Source organism: Papio anubis, chromosome 7, assembly GCF_008728515.1.
Source record: "Papio anubis isolate 15944 chromosome 7, Panubis1.0, whole genome shotgun sequence".
In the NCBI taxonomy this organism is placed as follows: Eukaryota; Metazoa; Chordata; class Mammalia; order Primates; family Cercopithecidae; genus Papio; species Papio anubis.
The window spans coordinates 11,437,898-11,461,443 of NC_044982.1; the positions used below are offsets into that span (position 1 = coordinate 11,437,898).

General features: G+C 37.8%; 1 protein-coding gene across 7 annotated transcripts in view; it reads left to right on the forward strand.

Annotated features, from left to right (window-relative positions):
* Positions 1 to 23,546, forward strand: part of DICER1 (dicer 1, ribonuclease III) — a 71,494-nt gene that overhangs the window by 34,695 nt on the left and 13,253 nt on the right. For all 7 annotated transcript variants that reach the window (XM_017961505.3, XM_003902232.5, XM_021941529.2 and 4 more), the window contains 14 exons: positions 5,324 to 5,456; positions 6,366 to 6,608; positions 7,232 to 7,386; positions 9,781 to 9,913; positions 10,743 to 10,818; positions 11,537 to 11,676; positions 14,481 to 14,660; positions 14,890 to 15,103; positions 15,227 to 15,380; positions 16,749 to 16,931; positions 17,205 to 17,310; positions 17,741 to 17,916; positions 18,875 to 19,649; positions 23,055 to 23,210. In XM_017961505.3, the coding sequence (XP_017816994.1) occupies positions 5,324 to 5,456; positions 6,366 to 6,608; positions 7,232 to 7,386; positions 9,781 to 9,913; positions 10,743 to 10,818; positions 11,537 to 11,676; positions 14,481 to 14,660; positions 14,890 to 15,103; positions 15,227 to 15,380; positions 16,749 to 16,931; positions 17,205 to 17,310; positions 17,741 to 17,916; positions 18,875 to 19,649; positions 23,055 to 23,210 (2,824 nt within the window). The remainder of the gene's footprint in view (positions 1 to 5,323; positions 5,457 to 6,365; positions 6,609 to 7,231; positions 7,387 to 9,780; positions 9,914 to 10,742; positions 10,819 to 11,536; positions 11,677 to 14,480; positions 14,661 to 14,889; positions 15,104 to 15,226; positions 15,381 to 16,748; positions 16,932 to 17,204; positions 17,311 to 17,740; positions 17,917 to 18,874; positions 19,650 to 23,054; positions 23,211 to 23,546) is intronic.

The window sequence follows — 23,546 nt, forward strand, 5'->3', positions numbered from 1 at the left end:
TGGCCACAGTTGATCCCTAACTTTTCTGCAAGTAGTGATCTCGTAGGAAAAACTAAGCTTTGTTTCCTAAAGTAATTTGGGATTTTTTTTCTTTTTCTTTTTCTTTTTCTTTTTCTTTGCGTGTGTGTGTGTGTGTGTGTGTGTGTGTGTGTGTGTGTGTGTATGTGCGCGCGCGCGCTTGTGCTTGCGCTTAACTGCTTCTGAATGTTTAGGGGTTTTAAAAACTTTTTTGAATAACGAGAAATTGGACTCGAGGGTAGTCATCTGGCAGTTTTTAGTCTGGTAATTTTCATAGTCATTGAGCCTGATCCTTCTGATGAATACAAAGGAAAATAACTTTAGGGACCAAATTACATTTAAATCAGAAGTTGTAGTTGGAAGGGGACCTCACTGACTGTATAATCCAACCCACTTATTTTTGTAAAAATGAGAAAGAGTCTCAGGAGAGAGAGAGAGATTTGCTATAAGTTAAATTGCTAGTCAATGGCAGAGACAATTCTAGAATCCTAATATCCTGACTCCTAGTTTCCAGTTCTTTCTATCATAGTAATGCCCCTGGGCGTCACAGAACACTAGAAACCAGTGCTTTACAACAGGAAGATTGCCAGGAGACGGACCTGGGAGAGCGTGACTAAGGAGGGATTATTTCTTAGAGCAGGGTAAAGCATTTTGGGAGTCAAAAAAGTTTAATGCTGGCGCAGTTCTAAGCCTAGTTATGGACATACTCCCCGTCTCCATTTAGGATTGTATAAGGATTAAATAAATTTTCTGGGGCTTGGAGAGAAGAAATGGGGGTGTATTTTCCACCTTCCCCCTGTTTTCTACATGTATTTTTATGTAAAGATGTGCCAGTTTTTATTGCAGGAATATTAGCCTGAAAAGGTTTATCCAGAATCAGTCAAGTTACTTCTTATTGACTTTAAGGATCAGATTAATTGTGATCAACTTTCATAAAATGTGACTGGAATTTAGTGCTATATGATGAATCAAGAGTGGTCTGAGGGTTGACTTTATGAGCAGCTAATTAAATATACAATAGACGTCTTGTTCCAGTAAGCTTTTTAATAAGCTTAGAAAAACTTCCTGAAATCCAGATTCTTTCCTTCCATCAGTTTAATGGGAGGAAAAACCCTTCTTTAGTGAATAGTTTCATGGGCATATAAGCTATTATAATGTACATGCAGTTTTCTGCTCTCCTAATTAAAAAAATAAATCACAGCCACTTCTATGTGTAGTGTAGGTATGTGCACAGTCTTATGTTTATGGGTTTCTTTGTACCTTATATTTACATAGGGGTTTGTAAGTTACTTTTACATATATTTAAGACGTATTCACAACACTCCATGGGGGAGGAAAGTAGATGTTCTTTCCATATTACACATGAAGAAAACAAGCATCAGTGTGTGACCGTCCCCAAATTACACACATATCAAGTGGCAGAAAATGGCTTCCAGTCTCAAGTCTAGTATTCTTTTCACCGTGGAATATACTAGTATTGTGTGATATTGGCATTGGACAAACGTGGGTTCACATCCTGTCTCTACCCCCCCCCCCTTTTTTCCTAATAACTTTATTTTGGAAGAATTTTAGATTTACAGAAAAGTTGGGAAAATGATACAGAGAGTTCTCATATGCCCCTCACTTAGTTTCCCCATTGATGTTATCTCCTGTCACTGTCACAACTAAGAAAACTTAACATTGACCCCTTACTATTAACTCCAGACTTTATTTGGATTTTGACAGTTTTTCTACTAATGTCCTCTTTTTTAAAAAAAAATTTTTATTTTTTTCTAACCACTAGACAGTATGGAATAATGTCTTCTTTAATCCAAGGTGTCATATCATATTTAGTTGTCAGTATCTGCCCAGTTTCCTCTGGTCTGTCACAGTTTTCACAGTTTCTGTCTTGTTTTTGATGACCTCGACAGTCTTCAGGAGTACTGGTCAGGTATTCGGTGAATGCCCCTCCATTTGGGTTTTTCTTATGTTCTTGAAGTTGGACTGGGGTGATCGGATATGGAAGAATACCATGGAGGTGACCTGCCCTTCTAGTCACTTTATATCAGGGGCTGTCATGGTATCAACCACGAAACATCACTCATCAATGGATTGTGACAGTGTTTGTCTGCTTTCTCTACTGTAAAGTTACACTTTTTCCCTTTTCTTACTCTATTTGGAAGGAAGTCTCCAAGTCTAGCCCATCCTGGTATGGAGGGATTAATCTCCACTTGCTGGAGAGGAGTGTATCTATATGTATTTAATGGAATTCTTCTGTAAGGAAAACTTGTCTAGTTTATCCTATTTATGTAACTGTCTACTTATATTTATTAATTGAATCATATATTTCAATTGGTGGTTTCATGTTTATTTTATAATTTGGGCCATAATCCAATACTGTGTTATTTATTTGTTACTCAAATTGTTCCAGCGGTGGCCACTGGGAGCTCTTTGAGGATAGCTCCCATGTTCCTTTGGCATACCTTCATCCTTTTGTTTTTGAGCACTTTCTTTGTGATACCACGGGGTGCTCTGGGCTCTTGTATTTCTCCCTGCCTGGCCCTAGAATCAGCCATTTTGCCAAGGAGACTCGGTTTCTTTTCTACCCACTTTTTGGATGTATATTTTGTGAAAGTTATTTACCTTTTAAGTCTCAGTATGTTCATTCGTAAAATGGAAATAATACCTCCCTCTTTTACTGGCTGGTTTGTAAGAGACTTTGTATTAAAAATGGCAGTTTTATCACCTGGCACACAGTAGGTGCTAATTCTTCAGCTGCTTATGCATGCATATAGGGGGTGCAGTATCAGTATGCTATTATGTAACTGTCAGTGATCTTTTTTTAGTGAGATCATAGAGGAATTATATTTGGTTTTCTCACATTGACAAGAAAGTATAAGGTGTAAGGGACACTGTTAAAGGAATTGTTGATAATGTATTTCAAGAACCTGGCAGAAATTTCAAATGATGGGTTTATATCTTTGAATTTCTTTTCCTCCTATGGTTGTCAGCATTAGTTAGCATGTTTATTCAGATCACAATTTTCTGTAATACATCTGCTAGTTTTTTGAAACTACCATACATATTTCCTATTTTTGGTTATGTTATTTTCAGTCTAATTGGGGAGGCAATGTACATATACACACAAAGTGTAGGCTATGGACTGGTGCCAGACTTTACCTCTGTCATGAGTTAAGTACAGATTGAGAAGAAGCATTTATAAACTCTTAGAGCAGTTTGACAGTAATTTTATACCTGCTGAATACAATAAAATTGATGCTTGAATTTTAATGCTTTTTAAGTTTCATTTTCTTAGTCGTTCACTTTTATGAAATTCTACAAAACTGTTTGTCTCTGATGGATTGGAAATTTAAGAAGAAAACCTGGTTCTCTGCTGCAGATCGTTTCAGAAACACTGTGCATTAGGGAAGAGTATACTTGATCAAACAGCTTGCTGGTGAACAGCTTGTATAAACTCAGTGTAAAAACCAAAAGAAACAAATAATACTTTGTCTTATGTTTTCTGTGGTGTTGCGAGCTCTTTAAGCAGTTTGCACTGTCCACTGTCCTCTGGGAGTTCACATGTGACTGCCTGGCTTTGTTTTCCCTGAAGCCTGTAACTTTGTCGTGGGTACTGGTTACGCATGGCCGAGATTCACCAAGTAGAGAAATATATTTTTCTCTCTAAGCATTATTAGCATAGGTATATCCCATGTAATTATTGCTTACAAGAGATTTTATTTACTGTGCTTGTTGTCTCTTCTGTTCTCTGTGGTTTTGATGTGGGTTTCATTAAGGAAAAATGAATTGACTGTTGTTGCCTCTATTTCCTAGCTAATTGAAGTCTGCCAAATGGATAATTTATAATTTTGGCAAAGTAAAATACATTCTTTGCCTAATTAACAGTAACTTAAAATACATTCTAAATCTCCATTATATTCAAATTGATGCTTATTTATATAAAACTTGAAAGTATGTATTATTTCTAAGGTGATTTATTTTGTATTGTAGACTTTTGGGCATGCTATTTGTTTGCATGTAACACTGCTTTCTGTTACATCTTAAGTTTATTAAAATAATTGAACACACCTTGGAACATAATAAGGCAGCCTCTGATTCTGAGTATTTAAGTACTTGAACTGTAGAACTTGAACTACAAGCTGTAGTTTGTAGACTCCCAAACTAACCTAGACACGCAAGTGTTGTGCTGATTGGGATCAAGAGAGATTCTGGATGGCCACTTCCAGCTCTTTAATATTAGTCTGTTTCGTGTATTTTTTTTAAAGAATGATTCAACTTAAAAATGCGATTTTCTATTTGGAATTTATACTATGTAGTATGACTTCAGAGAAACCATGTGGAATCGCTTATATCAGGTGTGGAACCATTTATCCCGTGTGCTGAGTTTTTGAATGTGAATATTTCCAAAATAGCTGTAATGGCAGCACTAACTGTTAACCTTCTGCACCCGTGTAATGTGATCCCGTCCTGTAGCTCTTTGCCATTTCTTAGCTAGAAGGCCAGCTTTCAGTCACAGGCACTCTGGGTTAATACAGAGGAGCAGGCAGGAAGAGAGAGCTCAGGAATCTCCTCTTTCATGACAGGGAAGGGTGGGGGATGCCTTGCCATTTCTGTGCCCCATCCTATGCTGTGCAGAATTTTGCTCAGTGGCCTGGGGACCACAAAGCATCAGGAATTGAGAGGATACAACATTTCTTTCCCATGGGCTCTTCTTCTAATGATATCAGGTGGTGGGATAAGAGGAAAAGAAATTGCAGCTGGAACTCTTTTGTTACATTTGTGGGGGGTGAAGGTTTCCTTTGGTGTTGGGCTCACTGGTCCTTTCTGTATAAGCACAGCAGGGCCTGTTGCTGAAGCTGTGCATGGTCTAGAGAAGGGTGTTGAGTTGGGAGAGGAGCGAGTGGAACTGGTAGAGGGATGAGTCGAGCTTTTTTCATTGGACGTCCTGTTCCGAGGCCAAGATCTATGAGGATGAATGTTTCTCTCTGACTAGCTCAGTCTCATCCTGGGCCACATTTCTATTAAGTCACCATTGCCAAATCAGCTGTTGGAGGTAATGTGACCATTTCATTTGTCAGTACAAACCAATCTTGTATTTGGCATTGTAAGTACTTGGTCAACAGATCTATGTGGTGAAGAGTGACAGTGATTTCTGTTTAAGCAAGTTGGGAAAAAAGGACCAAGACCGTTTTGTTAGGTATGTTGACAAAAAATACATGTACTTCCATTTTAAAGGAGACTTTAAAAACAAAAGTTTATTTTCTCTCAGCAACGTTTAACTTCCAAATGTGTGTACTTTTTTTAGATTGATAAAGGAAGCTGGCAAACAAGATCCTGAGCTGGCTTATATCAGTAGCAATTTTATAACTGGACATGGCATTGGGAAGAATCAGCCTCGCAACAAGCAGATGGAAGCAGAATTCAGAAAACAGGAAGAGGTAACTTAAAATAAGTGTACAATAACAGTTTTCAGGACATATACAGACACAGTGCCCATAGGGTCTCCCTTTTTTCAGAGTTCCCCAGAATTATTATTATTTTTTGTATTATGGAATACTTCTTCATATATTAGAGCAGCTGTCCACATGAGGTAGCTGTATAGTGATTTATGTGCTCAGAATTAGAATAGCTATCTGGCAAACCAAATTTGTGTCTTAATTGCCATCAACCAACTTATTTTCTGTGATTGGATTGATGTCACACAACTGCATTTCATGGAAAGACAAAGCATGTATGACCTTAACTCTTGTACATTCCATATGACTATGAATTAACAAACTGAAATCTTTTCCTAGAAAGTGTTTTCTTTTTTTCATTTAAAGGCCTATTTTGTTTGAATTCTTAAAAAAAACAGCACTATATTTTGTAGATTTTTAGCTTAAATGTTGTTGTGCTTTTTAAGGTCTTAATACAGGAAACAGCATTGTAAAGATGCTAAAACCTGATACCATGTTCTGGCTTGTACACAAAAACCTATTTAAAGTTTATTATTTAACTTAAAATTAGCAGAATAATTCCTGTTGAAGGCCTTTTCTACATTGTAGCTGTTTGATAATCTCCAAGTTTGGAGAGTCCAGGAGCCAGTCTAATAGATCTAACTGTCTGAAAACTAGCTTATATTACCATTTAATTTATCCTGAATTCGTTAAATCAGCTTCTTTGTCCATGTTTCCATGCATCCTGAGTTTTCAGTGATACCGTCATCTTCTTTAGCCTGGCCTTAAGGATTTAGAATGCCCAAGAGCATGTGTGTCAGAAATAACAGTTGTCATTTACTTTTAGTGTGTTTTTTTTTTGTTTTGGAAATTTTCTTAGAAGTGCTTTTCTTGGTGGATTTTTTTTTTCAGGTACTTAGGAAATTTCGAGCACATGAGACCAACCTGCTTATTGCAACAAGTATTGTAGAAGAGGGTGTTGATATACCAAAATGCAACTTGGTGGTTCGTTTTGATTTGCCCACAGAATATCGATCCTATGTTCAATCTAAAGGAAGAGCAAGGGCACCCATCTCTAATTATATAATGTTAGCAGATACAGACAAAATGAAAAGTTTTGAAGAAGACCTTAAAACCTACAAAGCTATTGAAAAGGTAAGATCAACAGATTAATATATGCTGGCAGATTGGGAAAAAAAATTAATATGGTTTATTTGTTATTCTTTGTATCCATAGAAACAGATAATGAGTTTTATCTACAGGCAATACTCTCAAAAGAGATGTACCCTGTGTACATTGTAAGGAAGTTGAGAATGATTACAAAGACCCAGCAGTGTTATACAAAGTGTTTGAAAGGGCACAATAAGATAACAGTGAAAATGGTCATCACATATGTTATTGGGGATGAATGTCTGGGAAATTGCATTGTAAATATGGACAGTAATTGTTGACTGCTTATGTTATTGAGTGATTGGAAAATGATGACATGGTAGTTACATTCAGAAAGACTGACAGTCATGTGTACGTGTGTGTGTGTGTGTGTGTGTGTATGTAGGCACGGTACAGTATAGACTTTGTACCATATGGGGAGGTTCTCCATATTATTGGAACTGGGAGGCATTTATTGGAAGAAGGTGTCTGCAGCAGGTGACTTTGGAGTATTGAAGTATGTTTAGGAGAGAGATATTTTCAAGAGAGTTTTTTTCTGTAGGTACAGAGGCAGACAGCATGCGGCAAAGATGTGTTTTCATCATAAGTTCTGTTTTTCAAATGTTCAGATCTTGAGAAACAAGTGTTCCAAGTCGGTTGATACTGGTGAGACTGACATTGATCCTGTCGTGGATGATGATGACGTTTTCCCACCATATGTGTTGAGGCCTGACGATGGTGGTCCACGAGTCACAATCAACACGGCCATTGGACACATCAATAGGTATGGCATCATATCATTTGTGTGGGAAACCTGGGAATGTTGCACAGTTTAAGTCTAAACCTGTACATTTTGTATTGTTTACATTTTGCGGTTACCAGTCTTCTCTTAGACGGGCCATATTTTCGATAAAGAAAAGTTACTTTTTTCATTTTTTTTTAATCAAAAGGCAAAAACAGTATTGTGCAGCAATAAAAGTTCAGTATTCCTTGGCAAGGCTAACATGATGAAGGCATTTTAAATTAGGTTTAATTTAATTTTATAATTCTCACCAATCTTTTTCTAAATCCTGAAATTTTTTGTTTTGTGCCATAACCATTGGGTAATGTTGAATTTTCCCCTAGCAATAAAGTAACATTGTATTTTTGGGTACATTGTAATTTACTTTGTCCAGAACTGATAAAATTTCTAGGAGCCAAGAAGAGCAGATTCTTTGCTGGATTATATATCAGGATAATTTCTATTCAGAGACGAAATAAAAGAGCAAGTATAAGATTTTCTTTGTAACCTTTTATTTTGAAACAATTTCAAACTTTAAAGTGTTGCAAGAATACTAGAATTCGCATATGCCCTTCACCTAGACACCAAGAGAGACTCATTCAGTTTCATGAGAATGTTCTTTGTAGCCAAAGAATCCACCTTAGTGTCAGGAGTTGTCCTCATGCCCTGTTGTCACATCTTCCTAAATCTCCTTCAATCTGGAACCGTTCTTTAGTTTCTCCTTGACTTTAATGACCTTGAAACTTTGGAAGATGATAGGCCGTCATTTTGTAGTCTGACTCTCAGTCTGGGTTTGTCTGATATTTTCTCATGATGAGACCCAGGTTACACGTTTTTGGGCAGCACGTCACTGAAATGATGGTGTCTTCTCCTCATCCCAGCTTACCAAGTTGCACACCATGTTGATTTGTGTCCTTTCCGGTGGTAACTTAGATCACTTGAGTGACGTCTGCCAGTTTTCTCTACTGTAAAGTTCCCTTTCACCTCTTTTATTATTAGTAAATATTTCATGGGGAGATACGTTGTATAAAAATGTATTCCTCTTCCAAGTTTGATTCATTAGTGTAAGCATTCTTTGATATTTCTGGCCCAAATTGATTATTACTATGATGGCTACTAACTCCATTATTTCTGTATTTATTAGTTGGCATTCTACCATCCATTTCTTCTCTCCATTTATTCATTCTTATATTATCATTTTTTAATGTCAACATGAACTTATGGACTCCTGTTTTATTTAATGGGTTATAATCTGTCATTATCATTTACTGTTTGTTTTGATGTTAAAATTGTTTCATATTTGGCCAGTGGGAACCCCTTAAAGCTAGTTTCTGTGTCTTTTTAACATCTCACTATTATTCGTTGAACACTTCCTTGTTTTATGGCACAAGACATTCTAGACTGCCCTAGCCTTGATGTTGGCAATTTCCTCAAATTTAGTGGAGAATGAGTTGTGGTTAGAAACCAAGAACTGGATACTAAATTTATTCATTGCTACTGGGGTGTTGCTGCTGCCAGGCTTTTGAGTGGACAGAGCTAGAATGTTTGTTTGTTCATGTTTACATCTGTATTTGTTTCAGTGTCTATCTGTTGATACCTGCATTTTCAGTGTGACGCTAGAGGTTTCATTCTAGATTTCCTCTTTTCTGTCTTTGTACCTCCTTTCTCTAAAGAAGTTTGGCTCCCATTGTATTGAAAATAATTAGTGTTCAGTCTTCCTGTATGTAGCTAGTCTTCCTGCTCTGTAGGACTGCCCCTGTGGTCAGGTGCCCTTGCTGCACAGGTCACAACCTCACAGGGCTGCTGCCCATGCCAGCACCCTCCTGATGTGAGTCCTGTCCCAGCATCCCTTTCTGGGCTAGCTTTCTGCCCTGCTCCAACCTTCCCTAGTGCTCTTGCTCAGTGAGCTGCTAGTTCTGCTGTCCTTTTTGTGTCAGCACTGGGTTGTCCCGCCCTCTTCTGATGCCTTCCTTGCACGTGTGCTGGTAGTTGGTGGCAGATATAAGATGATTAAGGAGAAAACGTTGGCAGTGTGTTTTCTTACTGGATTCTGAACAATACTTTGTGCTCTATTATGGTAACACTCAACACATGTGGCTATCAAAATTCAATTTAAAATAAAATAAAAAATGGAGTTTCATAGTTGTACTTGTCACATTTCAAGTGCTTACCAGCCACTGCCCTGCTGGGCATCGAAGATATGGAACATCTTTGCAGAGTTCTGTTAGACAACACTGTTCTGTCTTGTTCAAAGTTTGAAGCAGTAAAGTTTAAATGCCACATATAAATACAAAATCAGTAGAGTGGAAGAGGCACATGACAAATCAAACTTGAGGTTGTAAATATCAACATTTTCTCAGTTGTATATTCAGCCTCAGACTTTCTTTTTCTTCACAGATACTGTGCTAGATTACCAAGTGATCCGTTTACTCATCTAGCTCCTAAATGCAGAACCCGAGAGTTGCCTGATGGTACATTTTATTCAACTCTTTACCTGCCAATTAACTCACCTCTTCGAGCCTCCATTGTTGTAAGTTTAGAAAAAGAAATGATTGTTATATTTTAAAATATGTCATTAGTGGATTTTTTTTCAGCTTTTCTAAGACTTGCAATTTATAGGGGAATTTGATTTTAAAATCTGCTTTCATGAGCAGGAGCCTTGTGTTGACAAACCAAAAATAAAAATAAAAACAAATTTACTTCAAAAGTAGATTTATAGATCACTTTTGTAGTCATCTACATGTTCATATTTGTAATAGACTATCTAATTTACAGATACTTAGAACCGGACTAGGTGATCTCTGAAGTTTCTTCTAAGGTGTTACTAACATGCACATTTTTGACAGTCATTCAACTGTGGCTTAGACACTTAGAGTGATATAAAATGTATTATGCGTTGTCCTAGTTATTTTGTTGGTGACTCAAAAATCTGCTTTTTGTAATACTGTTCTTGGTCCCAGTACTGATTTCCAAATATTCCAAGATGACTAATTTCTATTGCACATAAAAAGCTGCTCAGTACTATTAATGTTACAGCTGTGTTTTGATAAATCTTTTTGTTACATATTTATTGATTAGTAAAAATAAGATACTTTAAAATCTTACTGAAATTTAAATTCATCAAAATTGTAAAATCTTAATTATGACTTAGTTTTTACTGGGCAGGACTTCTAAAGATGAACATTTCAAATATGGAGATTAGAATTTTTAAAAACTTGCTGGAATTTTTAAAAATAAAGAATTTTGTTTTGGCAAATTGAACTTTAAAGATGTTGGGGCAGTGGTTTCATAGGTGTTTCATGTGCTAGAGGTAATATAGCAATGTGCATATACAATGGAAAGGTTTTTGTTATTTTCAGGGTCCACCAATGAGCTGTGTACGATTGGCTGAAAGAGTTGTAGCTCTCATTTGCTGTGAGAAACTGCACAAAATTGGTAAGGATGTTTGAAAAGCATATACAAATAAAAATAAATTGCAACCATTGTAAGAAAAAAAGCATATAGAGGACTTTATAGATCTCTAAGGATTTTGTAGAGCTATTCACTTGCTGCTCTTAGTGTGCTTTGGTGAATATAAATATAAGTGTTAGTAACTTGAAGATCCTACAGTGTTGTGGGAGCTCTTTGTTTTCCATAGCTTAACTGTAAACAACTGTCATTTATTTGCTCTCTTTAATGACTCCTTTTAAATACATAAAGGTGTTTTTGTAATTGTTGAATCATGCACCATGAACACTTGTGTTTTAATATATGAGTCTCTCAAGTTAGTCTATACTAGTACAGAAATCAATCCTTTTTTAAAAATGGACTCAGTTTCTTTTTTTTTTTTCCCTCAATCCTGCTCCTTCTGTGTAAGTGAACCCATTTTCCATGGCCATTTTATTTAGCATTGATATGTGCTGATGTCATGTTTAGATGTTTTTGTTTCTGAGCCTTAGAACAGAATTTGCAGTCCTACTCATATTGGTACATATGGATGCCAAAATAGACTTTGCCTGAGGTGTGAATCTGATTACATTTACATTGTGAAAGGCAAAGGTGCTTTAGTTTCCATTACTTTTCCAGGTCCTTCTAACATAGTTCTATTCTAGATTCTTTACTGATTAAATAGTTAAAATCTGGATTGTGTTAATTCTCTCTTTAAATTTCTTAGGGGAACTGGATGACCATTTGATGCCAGTTGGGAAAGAGACTGTTAAATATGAAGAAGAGCTTGATTTGCATGATGAAGAAGAGACCAGTGTTCCAGGAAGGCCAGGTTCCACGAAACGAAGGCAGTGCTACCCAAAAGCAGTTAGTATTGGTTAGAACAGAGTAAAAATCTAGCATTTCTGACTTCGTTTTCTGCTACATCACATCTCAGCTCCTCTGCTTGGCTGACTTCCCACACCCTTGCAGTTTGGCCCACTCTGGATCTCAGCTCCTTTCTCCAATTCACAGCTTCTCTCAGATCAGCGTCTTTCCTTCCTTATGTAGACTGTGTGCTCTTCCACTTCAGAGGTTGCTTTTATTTTTCTTCTCAAAAGGATTCTTGGACCCATCTCTCATACTCTATCCAGAATGAGGTTATTTAATTTAAATAGACATTCTTTGTTTCATTCATTTTAGTGGTGTGATTCTTGTTTTACTTATGATTTGGGGCTAAGACAGAAGAGGATTTGTATGATAAAATAAGCAAGTGAAAAGATGCCCTCTCAAGATGACAGGTACACTGGAAGGTAGAAGCACAAATATCTGTCAAGAGTTAGGATGTGGGCCATTGGGAATCAAAATAAGTTATTTCCATGGGCTGTTTCCAGCTCAATCTGTGGGCATCCTAGCAGAGCTCACCCATGAAAGCATCTCTAAATCTGACTTCTAGTAATAGACATACTTGGCTGAAGTATTTATTTTAAAAATATTTGTTAATATTTTTACCTCATAAGAACCCCAAGCAAAAGCAGAATTTTGCTATGTGTAGTAGTCCCGCTTACCCTTGGAGGGTATGTTCCAAGACCCGCACTACTAAATGCAGTGGAAACTGCAGATAGTACCGATCCTCCAACAGCTCAACGTTGTTTCATTAGAACGTCGACGAAGAAAAAAAATTCATTCCCAGCCAGGGCCACTGTCTCTGTGTGGAGTTGGCACGTTCTCCTCGTGTCTGCTTACTCTGGTTTCCTGCTACATCCCAAAGCTGTGCACATCAGGTGAACTGACATGTCTGCGCTGCCCCACTGTGAGTGAGCACGGGGATGCGTGTGCATGTGCCCTGCCACAGAGTGGTGTCCTCTCCGGGATGGGTTCCCGCACGGGGCCCTGAGCTGCCAGGATAGACTCTGGAACCCTTGGCCCTGAACTGGAATAAGTGGGTGAATAATCATCTTCCTTGTTTTTATTCATCTTTCTTAATTATATCTATAGCTCACATTTCTTTTAATGCTTAACATTAAAAGTGTTTTTTTAATTTAGAAATTTGGTGATGTTTCTGTGATCAGAAATATGCTGGAGGAATTTAACTGGTTTATGTCAATTAGCCTGTGGGAAAATTGGTTTCTTTCTACCAATTGGTTGTTTCCCTTAGCCAGTTTCTAAGAACCTGCCACAGACATTAAGCGAGGACTTATAGCATATATTATGCTTTTAAAAATACGTTTGTACATATTTATGATAGTTTAAGATATAAATTAGGCACAGTAATAACAAAATAGAACAATTGTAACCATATACTATAATAAAAGTTACGTGAATGTGGTCTCTCTCAAAATACTGTACTGTACACACCTGTTACTGGACCGTGACTGACCTCAGGTACTAAAGCCATGGGGGCTGCAGATAAGCAGGGACTGCTGTGCTTGTATCTCAGCTTAAATATGTGGTTCTTCGGTTTTACTTATGCAGTTTTACCGAGTTTTTACTTTATACAATTTTGCATCCAGCTTAGCATTTTCAGGATTCAGAATCATGTTAGTTTTTTAAAAATCATGAAAATTACCCATCTTCCCAAAATGCATGTTTCCCTCATACCAAATTTTCACATGAGACTAGTTTCATGTGATAAAGTCGTTAATGATAAGTGTTTCGAAAAGCATAGTATTGGCTGGGTGTGGTGGCTCACACTTGTGATCCCAGCATTTTGGGAGTCTGAGGCAGGAGGATCACTTGAGGTCAGGAATCCGAGACCAGCCTGGTCAACATGGTGAGACCTTGTCTCTACAAAAAAAGAAAAGCATATCACTGCTTGGCATCCTGTTTAATTAATAGATACATTCTTTATTTTCTGATTCTCTGTTAAATATAACGGTCTCTTTTACCAGCATTTTTGTACCTTTTAACTACAGATGCAGTTCTTTTTCATTGAACCTCAGGAACTGCAAGACCATAATCTGAAGGATTGTGTTAATATTGAAAGCCTAGCAGCAATCTCCATTTAATTATGGTTCACTCACATAATGAGGTAGCCATTGCCAATGATGATATTGGTTCATATTGACTCTGACAGATATTCTCTTTATAGTAATGGGATAAAAATCAGGCTATCTCACAGACACACACATGCCCTAATATATACTAGTGTTATGTGATTTTATTTGTATCGAAAAATATAAATGTATATATGTTTCTTTACATTTATACATTAAAAAGAGTCTAGGAAATTATACAGTATATCAAAATGTTAATAAAGGTTGTCTTTGAGTGATAGGATTATATGTAATTTTTTAAAAATTTGCCTAACTTTATTTTCTGGTACTCTACAGTTAGTACTTAAAAAGCCCAAGGAAGAGATGAGTTTTCTTGTCAAAAGAAATAGATCAAATGAATAGTATTTTTAAAAAGGCCCTGCAGTGTTGAATTGTTTTATATATAATTTTGGTATTAGGTATATAGTCAACAGTGCATTATAGTGTATGTGAACTTGGGCCACTATCAGCAGCCCTGGCCTGAGATCCACTGACTTACCCCGCAGGGTTAAGTAATTAAGAGGTGTCATGCCTTGGGTATTTTCTTAGCTTTTTCTCACCAGCTTTTAGTAAAGCCAAAATTAGTTTTCTTGCTGACATCTGGAAAAGAGGCTAATATACTTGAGCATGACACTTAATTTTCCTTTCCACCTCTAGATTCCAGAGTGTTTGAGGGATAGTTATCCCAAACCTGATCAGCCCTGTTACCTGTATGTGATAGGAATGGTTTTAACTACACCTTTACCTGATGAACTCAATTTTAGAAGGCGGAAACTCTACCCTCCTGAAGATACCACAAGATGCTTTGGAATACTGACAGCCAAACCCATACCTCAGGTAGATATTTCATAATGACTACTTATGTCAAAAACATCTTGCTTAGGAAAAGAAAAAAGAAAAAACTAGTAGAAAGTACCTTTTGTTACCTCAGTATGTTTAATATTTAAAGATGAAGGTGCCTCTTCTGTTTCTGCACTGGAAAGCATCATTTCTCTTCTGAAGTTAACTGTAATGGAATAAAATACCTGTTAATTTTGAGGGGTGCTTTATGTTTCCTTTTGCTAAGATTCCACACTTTCCTGTGTACACACGCTCTGGAGAGGTTACCATATCCATTGAGTTGAAGAAGTCTGGTTTCATGTTGTCTCTACAAATGCTTGAGTTGATTACAAGACTTCACCAGTATATATTCTCACATATTCTTCGGCTTGAAAAACCTGCACTAGAATTTAAACCTACAGACGCTGATTCAGCATACTGTGTTCTACCTCTTAATGTTGGTAAGAAAAAAATCTCTTACTTTGATGACTCTAAATTAGATACATATACGGATATACAGCTTAGGTATGAAACTTATCTGTATCTTGTTTTAACAAGCTAAAGAATCGTTTTTCTCTTCTAAGTTAATGACTCCAGCACTTTGGATATTGACTTTAAATTCATGGAAGATATTGAGAAGTCTGAAGCTCGCATAGGCATTCCCAGTACAAAATATACAAAAGAAACACCCTTTGTTTTTAAATTAGAAGATTACCAAGATGCAGTTATCATTCCAAGGTAGGTATTTAAATGGAAAGAAAAATGATGGTGATACTTTGTTTTAAAAGTTGCACTAGGTCGGGCTCAGTGGCTCATGCCTGCAATTACAGCACTTTGGGAGGCTAGGGCGGGTGGATTATGAGGTCAGGAGATCGAGACCATCCTGGCCAGCATGGTGAAGCCTCATCTCAACTAAAAATACAAAAAATTAGCCAGACGTGGCGGTGCATGCCTGTAGTCCCAGTTACTCGGGAGGCTTGAGGCAGGGCAATCACTTCAAGCTGGGAGGTGGAGATTGCAGCAAGGGGAGATCGTGCCACTGCACTCCAAGACACAGCAAGACTCTCTCTCAAAAAAAAACCACTTATTCACGTGGGAATATAAGTGGGCTGTGACTTTAGCATTGTAATTACTAATAGGAAATATATTAGTTCGTCAGGCATGGTGATGCATGCTGTAATCATAGCTACTCGGAGATGAGGTGGGAGGATTGCTTCAGTCCAGGATTTGTAGGCTGTGCAGTAAGCTGTGATCACACCACTGCACTCCAGCCTGGTCAACAGATCGGGGGAAGAAAAAAAAAGAAAAGAAAATATAGGTAATTTCTTAAGGTTGACCTGTTCTCTCCAGTTTACTTGCTTACAAAATAAAACCTAAAACATTATAGATAAGGAATTTTCCTTTGTAAAGGGTCAGATAATTTAATGTTGGTAGGCTTTCTTTTTAAAATCTCCATCCTTTTAGTCTCCAAAGTCTTATAGAATTTGATTATAATGATTTCATTTCTTAAAATTTTTATAAGGAATATTAAGCTCTATGAAAATAGTAAATCCAGAATGATTTTCTTTTCTATAAAAATTTAGGGAATGGAGTTTTGGGGCAATAAAATATAGACAGTTTTCAAATAATTATAGTACTAGTTATAATTCATCTTTGATTTTTTTTTCCTTTTTGCACCTCAAAACCATATTTTAGTTATCAGGACTATCGTAGTCATAGATGATGCAGTAATACGTTTTATATGACAAGTATCTTTAATGTTTAGCATTAGTAATATGTAAAGTATTTATTTGCATAGTGTACATTTTTTACACTGTTTATATTGATAAAATAGATATGTAAAGGTACCATTTAGCTTCATGTGTTATCAAAATGTAGATATTTAGAACAAGAATAATAATAAAGTAGGACAATAATGTGTCTGTTTTTACTTAATAAAAATACAGTTGTTATATACTTGAAATATATTTGGAATAAAAATTTTTGTTACTTATTTTTAATCTTTTGAATTCTTAATCATAATTTCCTTACTAAAAACAGTTGTGTTTTGAGAACAGTTGATTTAAACCAAAAAGCAACTGATTGTTTTTTGTTTTTCTTTTTTAGATATCGCAATTTTGATCAGCCTCATCGATTTTATGTAGCTGATGTGTACACTGATCTTACCCCACTCAGTAAATTTCCTTCCCCTGAGTATGAAACTTTTGCAGAGTATTATAAAACAAAGTATAACCTTGACCTAACCAATCTCAACCAGCCGCTGCTGGATGTGGACCATACATCTTCAAGGTAAGAAGCTTCAGAGATGACAGTTGGAATTGCACTTGAGGCATTCTTACCAGACATCACTAGACATGCAGAGGTTCACTGTCTGCCTGCCCACTTGTGGACTCTCTGAAATCAGGAGATGCTTTGCACACAAACTTGCCCAAGGGGTAGCCCAGGAGGCTGCAATTTAAATGAGCTCTTCAGATGATTTTCGAGCACAGTGAAGTTGGAGAACCACTATGAATATGTGTGCATTTTTGTGTGTTTGATAAAATTGTTTTGGAATTCTTACAGACTTAATCTTTTGACACCTCGACATTTGAATCAGAAGGGGAAAGCTCTTCCTTTAAGCAGTGCTGAGAAGAGGAAAGCCAAATGGGAAAGTCTGCAGAATAAACAGGTAATGATAGTTCATTGTACTAGCATAACTTAGTGTTTGTTTGGGTATTAAAGATTATTAAAGATAAGTTTGAATTTTATCTTATCAAGTTTAATGCATGATTCGTTGATTTTTTTAGAAGTTACCTAATCCTCAGATTTTGTTTTGTTTTAATCAGTCTTATTGTTGAATGTTATTTGAATGTTCTTTTTGGTAAGTATTGAGAGTTTTGTTTTTATACTTAGCCCATTAATATATCACAAAATCATTCTCATAAATCCTGTGATAAATCCCGTTTGGGCTTAGGGATTATTTTTACAAATATTTTTTAAAATTAAGTTTTACTAGCATTTATGATTTTCTTTATCCATTAGTGAAATTGGTCTTTTTTTTTAAATTCTTTTGTGTGTGCGCTTTGTATTTATCTGTCCGTTTTTCCCCTTACTTGAAGATACTGGTTCCAGAACTCTGTGCTATACATCCGATTCCAGCATCACTGTGGAGAAAAGCAGTTTGTCTCCCCAGCATCCTTTATCGCCTTCACTGCCTTTTGACTGCAGAGGAGCTGAGAGCCCAGACTGCCAGCGATGCTGGCGTGGGAGTCAGATCACTTCCTGCGGATTTTAGGTATGCCTGTGCAGTCGGCCAGAAAGAACACAGATCATGAGATCCTGGTTGCAGAAGAACAGAATTCAGTTAAAATTGTATATAACATAATTCTTAGTAGAAAGAAAATATAGATGTCGTTTGTTCTTGTCAAGTCTCAGAGGGAGATGAGAATCTGAGGTCAGAAATAACCATTACTACTTAAGCCGTTAACAGTTGGAGTGAGAATGAATTTGTTTTTTGTTACTGCATCAGCATTTTCAATCTGTTTTTTGTTTTAAAAATCCAAACATATGTTAAAAACAATAACCTTAGAATGTTCTTTGTCTTCATTGTTTTCTTCCCATTGGTAAAATCTCTGCATTCTAAAAAAACTATTGGCTTAAGCACTCACATTAATTTTGGTTATCCAATTGGCAATATCACGACTGTTTTAGGGACTGAAGGAATTTTAAAATATAATAGGAATAACCACAGTATTTATTGAGTAGTTACTACAGTGCCAAACACTAGCTTAAATGCTGTACCCTGTGTCAATTAGCTCATTTAATCATTAAGACAGTGCTGTGAGATAGGAATTGTTAGCCCTGTTCTCAGGTGCAGAAGCTGAGGCACAGAGAGTTTATGTAAGTTGCCCAAAGTTACTCAGTGGGTTAACCAGAGTGCCTGGGATTCCAACCCATGAAGCTAGGCCCCAGGTCCTGCAGGATGCCTGCAAGCTTCATGACATTCTTAACTACCACACCTAGAGTCTAGGGCCGGGGATTAAAGCAGTAGAGAAAACCATGTCCCACTTTATAATTTACATTGTGCAGAATTCCAAATAATGTTAAATTCTGGCTTGGAAACTTACTTCTCTTCTAAAGTTTAGGAGTACATTTTTGGGATCTTTGTTTTTGTTTTTAAATTCAAATTGCTGTTGCTGTCAGCCTAGCTGTCTCAAAGAATCTGATATAAAGTTATAAAAATGTCTTTGCAGATACCCTAACTTAGACTTCGGGTGGAAAAAATCTATCGACAGCAAATCTTTCATCTCAATTTCTAACTCCTCTTCAGCGGAAAATGATAATTACTGTAAGCACAGCACAATTGTCCCTGAAAATGCTGCACATCAAGGTGCTAATAGAACCTCCTCTCTAGAAAATCATGACCAAATGTCTGTGAACTGCAGAACGTTGCTCAGCGAGTCCCCTGGTAAGCTCCATGTTGAAGTTTCAGCAGATCTTACAGCAATTAATGGTCTTTCTTACAATCAAAATCTCGCCAATGGCAGTTATGACTTAGCTAACAGAGACTTTTGCCAAGGAAATCAGCTGAATTACTACAAGCAGGAAATACCCGTGCAACCAACTACCTCATATTCCATTCAGAATTTATACAATTATGAGAACCAGCCCAGCGATGAATGTACTCTCCTGAGTAATAAATACCTTGATGGAAATGCTAACAAATCTACCTCAGATGGAAGTCCCATGATGGCCGTAATGCCTGGTACGACAGACGCTATTCAAGTGCTCAAGGGCAGGATGGATTCTGAGCAGAGCCCTTCTATTGGGTACTCCTCAAGGACTCTTGGCCCCAATCCTGGACTTATTCTTCAGGCTTTGACTTTGTCAAACGCTAGTGATGGATTTAACCTGGAGCGGCTTGAAATGCTTGGCGACTCCTTTTTAAAGCATGCCATCACCACGTATCTGTTTTGCACTTACCCTGATGCTCATGAGGGCCGCCTTTCATATATGAGAAGCAAAAAGGTAAGAGGTGATTTTTTTATTTTGAGCGGTTAATTATTCAGTGTGCCTGAAAGTGGTTTGCAGTGTTGGATAATCTCAGAGGATGAGAACGTATCATGCTCAGAAATTGCTGCACTGGCTGAGCACAGCTGCTCCCTTGTTCTAGCAGGGCCAGCGAAAGCCTGTGGCAGAACCACCTGGCAGTAGATGACTATTGCTTTACATCGACCCCACACTCAAGTTTTGGGGCTTGGCTGATCTCCATGTGTCTTACTTTTTGATTGAAATTCAGTTCAAAGGAAACTATGCAGGAGTGTACACCTCTTGATCCTGATTTGAAGAAATGTGCATTGTAGTCAGTCAAGGAGCTTCTGCTTTGTTGAATTAAACGTTTATTTGAGAGGGTACATCTTGGCTTACAAGGCGTATAGACAGGAGTAAGACGCAAGTCTTGTGGAGGGGCTCATCTCCGAAGTTTTGGAGAGTGGAGGGGAGAGAGTAGCAACAGGCTTCACAGAGCTTGACTGCCGTCCAGTGTGAAGAGGGTGACACCGGAGTTGTGAGTAATAAACGCTCCATAGCTCCGAGGAAGAGCGGTCTCTTAAGCTCAGCATGGACTAAGAGTTAAGAAAAGGATTGAAGGTAAGATATTCAAGTTATGGTGGGAAAAAATGGAAAAAGAAGTGTCACCAGGCAACATGAGCCTCCTGGACAAGTACCTTAGAGAGCTGCCGATCACTTGCAGCACTTAGAAGGAAGGAAGGAGCATCACTGTTGAATCAAGGATGGCATCAATGGAGGAGGCAAGTTGACAGTGCATAAGTAAAGTGAACAGATGGCAGAGCATGTCAGTGTCAGGGAAGCAGCCGTGGCAGCAGTTGGAAGTGTGGAAATACCTGAGAAAAGGCTTGAAAAGGCAGGTATGGTGAAGCTGTGTCGTGGAAGGCCTTGAATGCTGGGCTGAGGAGTTTGCACGTGTTTTGAGTGTTGTAGGCACTGTTGAAGGAATTTGGAGCAAGGAACTATTAATAAAGTGGTAGTTTAAAATGATTAATCTGGTAGCAGAATGTAGTGTGAGTTGAAAAGCAAATCCAAACCAATAGCAGAAGCAGAAAATGTTATAGAACTAGAGTTCTGGTAGAGAGGAAGGGGCTGAGGTGAGTGAGAAGAAATAATTTTAGCTAACAGTTTAAAAGTGCTTACTCTGCACTACTCTAAAAGGTAATCGTATACACATACACGTACACACACATGTACACACACACACATATATACATATATATAAGCCTAATTTAATTTTTACAATTCTGAGAGGTGGAAACTTTAATTTTCCCCATTTTATAGGTGAAGATAGGCTAGAGAAGTTAGCTTGTCCAAGGTCACTTGGCAAGCAAGTGGCAGAGCTTGGGTTGAATCCAGACAGCCTGGCTTTGGAGACCTTGCTCTTCCCCATCACACTAGCCGCTTGGGATAGAACTATCGCAACAGGCAGCACACCAAGCATTTCCCCGGTGTTCACTCGTTTACTCTTCTCTAAGCCTCTGGGAAGGAGCCGACACATCCCTGTTTTGCAGATGAGGGGACTCACACTTAGTCGAATGGGCTCCTGTCAGGTCACCTAACTGTTCATCCAGGAGAGTCGGGAGTGTGTCCGAGGTCTCCCAGGATGACCTTGAGGTGGACTGGAGGCACAGTCGTAACAACCATGTAAACTGGCAACTTGGGGGCGGGGGCAGTGGCAGTAGCAGGGAGGTAGGGAGAAATGTGGGAAGTCAAGGTTAGAGTTGAGGTTTTAGACCTCATGGAATATGAAGTGGAAATGTTCAGATAATTGAGGCTGTAGGATTCAGATATGGTTTTATAGAGTAGTTGCCATATGGAGGCTCTGAGAACGGATGAGATTTCCGAGAGGTGGTTGCAGGAAGAAAGTATCAGAGGCTTCGACAGGTGTGGCATAGGCAGTAGGATAGGATACTCTGTTAGATAAGATAAGACAGAGGTGGCTTTCTATTACAAAACTTGTCCATTTGTCTGCTCAGAAACCTTCAACTTATTTCTGCAGAAAGAATGATCACTCCCTCAGCCTGCTGTTCAGGCCCTTTCAGCCCTGATGCGTTTTGGATCCTAACCAGGTGGAAGCCCCTTGCAGCTCATTGGACAGACTCCATGCTCAGACCCCCAGCCTTCGGGCCCTTGCTCTGTCCTTCCTTCTGCAGAGTGCTCGCCCCCGTCTCTATGTGTCCAGAATTTTGCCCCATATCTGAGACCTTACGTAACTCTTTCTTCTTCATCCCGCCCACCGTTTCTGTCAACTTGGAATGTGATTTCCCTCCCGTGGGTCCACGTTGCACTTTATCCTCTTCTTGGCACTTGTGATGCTTTGTTCTCTTAGCTTGGAAAGGGAAGCTGGCAGTTACTTCAGCCTGCTACGTTTCAGGCAGAGAGGGAGAGTACTTTTGGCCATAGTGGTCACACGTGCACTGCTTTTCCCTGCCAGCCTGTGTGTCACGAGGACTGCCCCTCTGTCCTGCTGCCGTGATTCCCTCAGGGTTGCCCAGTCGAGTGCCTCTCACTTGGGGGGTGTCTATTAAACAATAGTTGAGTTACATGGGAAGAGGGCTAATGAAGTACTTAATGAACCCAGCTTTATGAAAATGAAAATGGGATTGACAATTCTAGACCCTAGTTTCCAAGTAATAACTTGACAGAAATGCAATGATGTGAGCAAATTAGGAAGGAGATAGAGGCATTAGGAAAAACAGACCAGAGTAGAGGATAGACAGTAAAGCTGTTCCATTAATATAAATAAACAAACCTTTTGGTTCATTTTTTTAAAAGCTGAATACAAGTGTCTTGAAATGCCTGTAAAACAAAGGAGTAATATTTGAGAGAGCATTACAGTTGAAATCCCATTTGTGGCTTCCGTTCTAGGAATGTAACATAGTTTCAGTTTTGTTTGGTGCCAGTTTTCACTTTGCAACTAGAGCTGATGGCATCCTCCCCCCATTTCATTGAAAATATTGTGACATCTTGACTTTTTATATGGGTTCTTTTCTACTTTGGTAATTCCAATTAGCAGTTTGCATTTTATATCATCAGGTTGTATTTTCAAGGCTTTGATATTGTCTGAATTGTTTCTTCTCAGTCATTCATAAAGAATTTGCATAGCTGTATACATTATTTTTTCTGCTCTGCATCTTATATTCAGAAATACTTGCACCAAAAAAGTATAGAATATGTGGGAATTTAATATTCTTTTTATAACATGAATGGGTAGGAAAACTGTAGAGCCCTTATACTTAATTGATGACCATATAATTAATTTATTAATTTGAGGAACATTTAACTGAGGATATGTTAATATGCCTTGAATGAATTCCAGCAGTGGTCATTTATGGATAAATATCCTAATATTTTCTGCTAAAGGTCAGCAACTGTAATCTGTATCGCCTTGGAAAAAAGAAGGGACTGCCCAGCCGCATGGTGGTGTCAATATTTGATCCCCCTGTAAACTGGCTTCCTCCTGGTTATGTAGTAAATCAAGACAAAAGCAACACAGATAAATGGGAAAAAGATGAAATGGTAAGTTTGTGTGTGTGTGTGTGTGTGTGTGTAACTGGAGGGATTTACTTTTTGGTGAGCCAAAGGATTTTGTTTTATTAATTTTTTGTTTCATTTTCTTGGTGTGTTTATAATAGAGTAGATGTTTGATATATTTAATTAATTCCTTTAAATACACTGTCTTTTCACTGAATTCAGAAATAGTGTTATAATTTTGATGGAGGCAAATTTCTATTTTTATTCTTTTCCAAAGGCATAGAGTATGTGATGTTTTGACTTTGAGTTTTGCTCTTTAAAAAAAAAATTTCACTTTGCTGTTATTATAATTTATCCTAGATCCTTAGCTCTGTTCAGTGA